The 9503-nt window shown below is 37.6% G+C and overlaps 1 protein-coding gene across 1 annotated transcript; it reads left to right on the top strand.

The window, feature by feature from the left end:
* Window positions 1–6687: 6687 nt before the first annotated feature.
* Window positions 6688–7353, top strand: LOC119667608. Its single transcript, XM_038076911.1, has one exon. The coding sequence runs from the start codon at window positions 6688–6690 to the stop codon at window positions 7351–7353; it is 666 nt and encodes a 221-aa protein (XP_037932839.1).
* Window positions 7354–9503: the final 2150 nt, after the last annotated feature.

Here is a 9503-nt window from a genome sequence, read left to right as displayed (position 1 = left end):
AGGAAGCGGCTGCTTCCAGAATGAAAAATAAGGCAACGCAGCCCGTCAGCAAGCCAATAACAACAACAAACAAAAAACTCAACAAACTACAAAACCTGGTAAGCGAACCATTGGTCCTCCTTTATTCGTAGTGTATGACGCCTCTCAAAAAGAACTCATAAGTATATTATCCCACCAACTGGGACACAATAAATTTATCATTAATATAATCAATAAAAATGTTACACATGTAAGCACCATCACGATGGAGGACTACAATAGTGTTAAATCCTTGCTGAAAAGCAAAAATTTTAACTTTTTACATACACACCAACAAGTGAAAAACCGTATACGGTAATTATTAACAAACTGTCTCCATCGTATGAGGTGCAAGAAGTCATTGACTACATCAATGACCTTAATCTTAATGTAAATATACTTAAAATTACGACACTAAGAAACTTCAGGTGGTTAGTGCACCTGGATAGGCAATCTAACATAAAAGAATTTAGGAACATAAAATATATTTTGAATTGTAAAATTAGCTTTGAGGATGCCCAGAAGCAGTGGCCAATTCAATGCAAGAACTGCCAAAGGTACATGCATGTTGCAAGCAATTGCAACATGCCATATCGCTGCGTCAAGTGCGAGGAATCTCACGGTCCCAACAACTGCACAATACCCCCTCGGGGCTCCAACACCGAAGTAACTGTCACCAAGAACCCAGCAAAAGGGGCCTTAACCAAACAAAAAGGAATTCTCCTTAAGTGTGTAAACTGCAATCAGGTAGGGCATGTAGCCAGCGCCAAATCTTGTCCCAAAAGGTTAGAGATCATAAGTAGGTACGAACAAAAAAAGATGCCTCCCCTCCCTAAACCTCCTATCCCCTCTGTACGGTCCAGTAGCGCCGTCAACAACAAAATATCTTTCGCTTCAGCCCTGAAGCAATCTCACACCGCACTAGTTACTCGTGGTAGCCAAGCGCAGTCAATCTTTGCAAACGACATGGACAGCGAATGTCACCGTATATTTGGCAGTAACTTCAGTCAATGCCTCAAAAAAGTTAGTGACTTTGCTAGTAGCTACAAAAAACTAGGCAATGATGATCAAAAATCTCAAGCATTGTTCAATCTGTTTATTAACCTGCGTATCCAAAAGAGCTGTGGCCCGGACAATATCCCTAACTTCATATTGAAAAAGACCAGCAAACAACTATGGAGGTGCTTTGCTATTCTATTTAATCAGATGTACAACATGGGATACTTCCCAGACTCCTGGAAGGTAGCCAGAGTTGTACCTCTGCTAAAAAGTAGCAAGGATGCCCCGCACATAAGTAGCTACAGACCAATTTCACTACTTTCCAATATCAGTAAACTATATGAAAAATTCCTTCTGGAGGATCTAGTGGCACAACTAAACAGCAACCATGTCCTTAAAGACTTCCAATTTGGTTTCAGACGTCAGCATTCCACACTACACGCTCTAACACTTCTTGTCGATTCAATCACTAGCAATTTGAACAGGAGAAGAGCTACCATAGCAGTGTCCTTACATTTTGAAAAAGCATTCGACACTGCATGGATAGAAGGTATTATATACAAAATGGTCAAATTATTTAGGATTGATAGACACTTATGCTCGGTAATACTAGACTACCTGACAAATAGGAAATTCTTTGTTAAACACCTAGATAATAGCTGCACACTGAAATTGGTTGGGGAAGGTGTGCCTCAGGTATCGCTGCTGGGCCCCATACTTTATAACATTCTATTAGCAGACATTGCAGTAGCTAATAGTGACGTCAAGCTATTAATCTATGCAGACGACATACTACTCCTCGCCTCTAGACCTAGGGCTTTTCAAACCAATACCTTACTGAATAAAGAACTAGTGCACCTCCACAAGTACTTCAACAATTGGAAACTTCGACCGAACATCGCCAAGTGTCAATGCATAATTGTGAAGGGTCTTAAGAAATTCTTACCTCCTGCCACAAAGAAGTATGTACCCAGTATAGCCATCAATAGGCAGAAAATACAATCCTATAGCACGCTGAAATACCTAGGTGTAGAGTAAAAATATAAATTTGTGAAAAACTTAGATAATTCAAATTAAGTTGTCTGATATCATCATATAATTGATGATAAATAAACAAATTTTATTACAAAACATTTTAAATACTAAAATTACTTCATAAATTACAAAAGTGTGATTTTACTAAACAGTAATTCTATTGCGTGTAGCAAAACTGTAAAATCTTAAATAAAATATTAAATACTCACAAATTCAAAAAACATTATCATAAAATTAATTGAGTCTGTATTAGCGGTTTGTAAAAACAAGACGCTGCAATAATCTTCCCATAAAACAATTCAAATTAATTTGGTTGTCAGATCGAGTTGAATCGTTTTGTAATATTAATTGGAGCGAATACAGTTGAAATCAAAATTAAGGAGTTTGTACTGTGTGAATATGCAATTATGAGACATATGATGTCTGTTTTGCAAAGAAATGACAAAAAAGTGTGAGATAAGAATAAGTTTTTAAAACGATAATTAAAAAGTTTTTAAATTTATATTTATCATCTATATTTTTCCATATATCAATTTTTCATGGTACGGTCGTGATTTTTGTTGCGGTCCGCGGTTTTTGAAGAAAATACCTGCAAAGAGGCGCAATATTAAATATCAAACTGATAAACACTTGTAAGACTAAATTACTTATCGGGAGTGATAGTGATATCGCGGCCGTAACCAAAACTCTCAACGACAACAAAATTGCATGGTTTTCATATGAAAATAAGCAAAATAGACCAATCAAGGTCATGGCGAGAAATTTACACCGAAGCACCGAACCCTCAGCGATAATTTCAAGTCTATCGTCAAAAGGATTCAAAATAATCAACGCTGTAAATAAGCTTAAGTATAAAACGAAAGAGTCATTAAATATGTTTTTGCTCACATTCGATTCCACCCAAGATGTTAAAAAAATCTACGAAATCAAAACAATTCTTAATACACCTGTCAAGATCGAACCAGTCAAAAGTTCTCCACATATTCCTCAATGTACATCCTGCCAATCTTTCAACCACACAAAAAACTTCTGCTCAAAAGTCCCACACTGCGTTAAATGCACAGGCTTACATAGCACGATTGACTGTCCTAAACCTGCTGAAGAAATACCGAAATGCTGCAATTGTGGTGAATCTCACCCAGCTAACTACCGAGGATGTATAGTTGCCAAGCAACTCCAAAAAATTAGGGATACACAAAGAAAACGAAATCCTCAAATCACTAGTAATGTAGATGCTGCGGATACAGCAATGCATACGCAAAAAAGTAATCAACTTTCGCTCAAGTTCTGAAAAGTGGTTCTACCGAGTTACCATCGACTCAAGATACTAATAGCTTACTATTAAAAATCCTGGACAAACTTAATGCTCAGGAAACTTTTAATAAGCAACTTGAGAGCCGCCTTCAACTCCTTGAAAAGAGTACAAAAATCTAACATGTCTAAACTTACCAAGATTATGCTTTGGAACGCCAACGGGTTGTTTTAACACAAAAATGAACTAGAAGTGGTCCTCAAAACTGAGAACATAGATATATGCCTTATCGCAGAAACCCACTTCACGAATCAATCTTATTTCAATATAAATGGTTATGATGTGTACCACTCAACTCATCCAAACAACTGTGCCCGTGGAGGCAATGCCGTCATAATCAAAACGAATATTAAACATGAATACTGCAAGCTGTCATCTGATGAATTTCAAATGGTAGCAGTTAATGTGGAATTCCAGTACCAAGTCTTGAATGTTGCTCCTTTGTACAGTCCACCAAGACACTCTGTCAAGTCCTCACAATATGAAATACTCTTTAAACACTTAGGCGAAAAATTCATCATCGGAGAAGACTTTAATGCACATTGGGGTTCACGCCTCACAACAACCAAAGGAAGAGAACTACTGAGAGCAGCGAACAGTATGCACTGTGACTTTTTAACTAGTGGAACGCCAACATATTGACCCACTGATTCGTCCAAAATTCCTGATCTTATTGATTTCTTCATTAGACGTAAAATTGCACCCACATATGCCCAAGTGAATACTATGTACGATCTCAATTCAGATCATTCTCCGGTTATTCTAGTTTTGGGACAACAAATGACCAAAAAACTTCCGTCACCCTACCTAACTAACAAATATACTGACTGGAGTTATTTTAAAGACATACTCGAGGCCGAAAATTATCTTCACGGTGTACTTGAAACTGTCGATGAAATTGAACTAGAAACCCTCAAAATCACGCAGGCAATACAACGTGCAGCATGTAGTTGTACCCCATCCATTCAACGACACAATCACGCTATCAAATTTCCTAATGAAATCGTATCAACTCTTCAGACGAAACGTGTTCTGCGTCGTAAATGGCAACAATCACGATCTCCAACAGATAAAGCGGCACTAAACCGTATAACACAAAAGCTACGACGGAGAATTAAGCTTTTCAAAAATAGCTCGTTTAATAATTACCTTTCTCAGCTTTCAGATAAAAAAACGTCAGATTACTCTCTTTGGAAATGTACAAATAAATTAAAAAGACCTATCAGCCACATCCCAGCTATACGAGCTAACAACAGTAAATGGGCCCGAAGTGACTTAGACAAGGCAAACGTTTTTGCTGAATATCTTGAGGAATCATTTACGCCTAACTGCGGTCAAGATGAAAACACTTATGACGAAACAGACAATCGTTTGATTTTAGAACCTGAGGTTCAGATTCGTCCTGTTACTCCAATAGAGCTAGAACAGGAAATTCAAAAGCTGAAAAATAAAAAATCGCCAGGTTTTGATCTCATCACCGCCGAGGTTAAACAGCTGCGCATCATCGAGGGACACAGGAGAGTGCACTGTTCCAAGAGCGGGTAGTTGCACCATCGATGGAGTTCTTTCGTGCTCAACGTAAGAACTATGCTAGACACGAAAGTTGAAAAAATGCATGCCAAAACAGGCAATGCATTTGCAGATAAGTATAAATAGGAATTCAGGGTTTAAACACCCATCAGGATCGAGCCCAGTAAGATCCTGATTATGGCATACTGGAAGAAATTTACAACAATGATGATTTTCGGGCTGACGGATGTGGTATTCTGTTACCTGAGTATATGAGAGTGACATCGCATAGAAATGGCTTTCAGGTTAATGCCACATCTTCCTCCGTCCTTTTAAAACTTGGCAAGTCTCCAAGTACGTTCGATGTCTCGTCACTATTGAGTTGGTGGTATAGGTTCAGTTGAGAGTACTCCTGACCTGCGCCAGATCCTGGCTCTGAATACAATCTCCCATAAGGAATTGTGTCAACCCTCGCATGGCCTCCCTGCTTTGCAAAGATAACCATGGGGATCGTCATGAGCGACTATACAATCGAACATCGATAGCGGCTAGGAGTTTGGACCCAAAAAACATGAATAATAACAAAACACAAATGTCAACGAAAGTGCCAGTACAAGATGGCCTAAAGAAATCCACAATGGACGAGGGCACGCCAAAGGTGTCACAAAAAACGAATGGTGTGAATGTACAAGTGCCAATACAAGATGGCCTAAGAAAGTCCGCAATGAACGAGGGCACGCCAATGGTGCCACAAAAGACGAATAGTGTGCTGATTCTACCGGGAAATGAGTACAAAATGAAGAAGAGGTGAAAACATTTGAAAAATACGTAACCGCCATTAACAAAATAAAGCAAGCCATATTATTATTGAGTAAGGGGTCATGCACTGCGACCTAAAAGATCTATTGTGCCCCTTTGTCGGGTTAGAGTATTTCTCCAAGTCCGATTTCTTTAATGTAAGACAGTATGGATCCTATCTTCCCCAGTCTTGAATCCTTATGATCCATGAAATACCCTCCTAGGTGTTTCTATCGCTAATGCATCAGTGCCGGGCACTCCCCAAGCACATGGTATGCCGTTTCTCTCTCTCTTCCCTGCAGTATCTGCAGTCTGAGTTGGATTGAATTCCTAACTTCGATAGGTGATTATTCAATCTGCAGTGACCGGTCAGTAATTCCATAATAATTCTTATGTTAGTTTTTGATTGTAGTATGCAATCTTTAAAGCGTTTTAGGTTGTAAGTCCTTAAAAGCATTTTAGATTGTGAGAGTCCTGGTAGCATTAACCAATAGAGTTCTCTCTCTTTTTTCTCTGCGTCATTCATGATAATGGATAGAGCTCCTTTGCCTAGACCACAGAATGGTTCTGGGCCTATCATTCTTGATGCCGCGCCTCTTCTTGCAAGTTTGTCTGCCATTTCATTACCTTGGATACCAGTATGTCCCGGAATCCATAAAAGGTGCACCTGATTGATCCCAAGCAAGCCATAAATCGGAAAAGAAATGTCTCGACGGACATTAAAGAGGGCGTTCATGAACTGCAAATGCAGTTTGATTTGATGACCGTTTTCCACCCCTCCCACCTCGAAGGGACAAGTGAAAATAGCTGCCGACATGAAGAAACAGTCAAAGACCATGAGGAAGATAGAGGCAGAAGCAAGGAGGACCAGATCAAACAAGGATAGGGGTCCGAAGACAGAAGCCGTCCTTATAAAACCGACGGGAAGCCAAACCTACGCGGATATTTTAAAAAACCTTCGTTCGAACGTCAAGCCGGGCTATTCGGAAGTTAAAATTCGCGCAGTTCGGAAGACAATGTCGGGAGCTATGTTACTAGAGCTTGATAAAGCGACCAAGGCAAGTCTAGAGTTTTGCGAAAAAATTAGGAGCGCTTTGCAGGAAACAGTGGAGGTAACCGGGCTAACACCGACAACCACAATAGAGATAAGGGACCTTGACGCAATCACGACAACTGCTGAAGTCGAAGAAGCAGTCAACCGAATCCATCCAAATGGAATTGATCGATTGAAAGCCATGGTCAGTAAACCGAGTAATCGAGAATTGGTCAGAGCTTATGTGCAACTCCCAACTACAGCAGCGGAAAAGCTTCTCGAAGCAGGCTCAATCACTATTGGATGGATCAGAGCGAAAATGCGGATGCGCACTGAAACTAAGCGCTGTTTCAGGTGCCATGGCGTAGGACATATTCAAAGAAACTGCAAGGGTCCAGACAGAACGAATCTTTGCATCAAATGTGGTGCACCTGGACACAAATTAAAGGCTTGCACGAACCCTCCAAAGTGCTGCATTGTAGTGCGCATACACATATTGACACAGCACATAAATAATCTTCAGTTTATTCCCATACTTTGTTGCGATATTTATGCAACGGGAATTAAACACCACGCGATAAGCGTGTGCTGGCTAGTCAATAGTGGAATGTGCTGGCTAGTCAAATATGTTTATGCACACTTAATATAAACTGTATGTGCTTGCGCTGCGACGTTTTGCACATGTATTAGTATAAGTGTTATGTACATGCGCTGTGTCGCTATGTACATAGACGTTAAGTATAATAATTTTTAAGTACAGAATTCAATAAAGATTTGAACATGAAACTCGACGGTACTCTTCTTTTAATTACATGGCGACCGTGACATGTTTTCGGCGTTACTCGCTTTAAACAAGTTAAACAAATAGTTCAAAAAAAAAAAAAGACAGAAAAATACTATTATAAATTGCCAATTAAAATTGCTATTATTGCTATGAATGCTATTACAAAATAGCATTTAAAAACCATCAATTGTGCGCTTTGTGTTTTATATACAGAAAATAAGAATTATTACTTGTAATAAGAATTGTTGTAATACGTTGTAATAAGAATTATTACTTTAATTAATTATAATTTAATTAAATAATCAAACTGTCGAAGTAATCAAAAAATCGAACTATTACTATTATTAATTTAATTAATTATAATTTAATTAAATAATCGAATTGCCGAAAAATTCGTAATTGCGAAAAAAAAAAAAATATTGTTTGATGAAATGGCAAACAATATTGAATAAAATACGCTTCCTTAAAGAAACGTTTAACAAGTCATATAAATGTATTGCAATAGACAGACCTGTTAGTGCTACAACACTACACAAACACTGTACGTTATTAATACAGAGTTTAGAAAGTATTCGGGTACTTTTAAACGTACACTTTGATAGGTTCACAACCGCACACAAAGCGGAAGCAAGGAAAATCTTTGGAGACCTCCGTGAAAAAGCAATCAAAGTTACTTTAAAAAGAGGCATTAATATTGAAATACCCACTGTGGTGCCCATGACCTACATCATTGTTTAATATGACAAGTCATTGCATAAAGTTGTAAGGGCTAAATTTACATAAAACAAAATTTTGCCCTACATAAATAACACACACACCCACTCAGCGTTTAGTCCAAATAAATTGTTGAATTATAGAAATCTCTGAAATGAATGAATAAAAAATTTAAAAAAAAAATGAATTTTGTTTTGAAATCTGATACATATCTTGTTTTAAATTGGCCTTTGCACAGGAAATTTTAACAATAGCTGCCCACATTGCGCACTACTGCAAAACGTGGAACTAGGGGAAAAGAAATGTAAATATAAAAATATTCAATTAAAATAGAAATACACACCTGCTAACATATCACCACAACTTGTAGTCCAAATTATTAACTTAGTACGATTAAAATATTAATTTATTTATTAGAAATTATTAACAATTTTATTTAAATAAAACAAGAAACACCACACGAAAAGTTGGAAGAATTATCGAATCAAAACATAACAAACAAATATCAGAAACGTCAATAGGAATTCGCCGCAAAGAGATAAGCAAGATCTGCTGAGCGCACAATTTAAAGAACAGTACGAAAGCAAGACATACAAACGGGAAAATAAACAAAACTCCACCGAAACAGCAGAAAACAATTGTATGTGCGCTACACAAAAAGCTCGTCTGATCGGTATAAAAGACGACGCATTTTTTGGTAAGGCAGTGAGTCTTGTATGATCACTAAGTGGCATTATATGTCAACTAATAAAATAATACAATAAAATATTATCTGACACAGAGGCGGTGTTAAGTCAATGTGTATAACTAATACAAAAGTATATATATAATCGTTTACGAGCGTAAGGCGGTTTTAAGTCAACGCGCTTGGACACCATTATATGTGTATTATATAAATCAAACATATATTCCTCAATATCTTTCTTTTTTTTTATTATCCGAACAGGTGAACATAGAAGCCAATTACAAGACCAGAATAGACCATTTAGAATCCCTCCGAAATAGTCATTGGAAGTAATCCCCTTGAGAGTTTTCCAAAGAATCAACTGCCACTGACGTGCCGTCCCAGTCATAATACAAATTTTTTTCCATTAATAATAATAATAATTATCACATTTAAATACTCTTTATATGTCATTGAATTTTTTTTTATAAATAAATAGTTCTGAAACTATAACCACAATCTTTTATTTGAGAAGTCCTGTTTTTGCAAATAAAAATTTATTGTAAACGACTCCTGGAAGGGGCTGAGGTTACCCCGGCAAAGGATATAACGAAACGGAGAATACGTGTCGTTACAA

This window comes from Teleopsis dalmanni, chromosome 1 (assembly GCF_002237135.1).
Source record: "Teleopsis dalmanni isolate 2A chromosome 1, ASM223713v2, whole genome shotgun sequence".
NCBI lineage: Eukaryota > Metazoa > Arthropoda > Insecta > Diptera > Diopsidae > Teleopsis > Teleopsis dalmanni.
The sequence above is the reverse complement of the archived record's forward strand: the minus strand, read 5'-3'. Positions and strand labels throughout refer to the sequence as shown.

Coding starts and splice junctions, on each gene's coding strand:
- LOC119667608 (XM_038076911.1), top strand. CDS start 6,688: ATGTCGGGAGCTATGTTACTAGAGCTTGATAAAGCGACCAAGGCAAGT.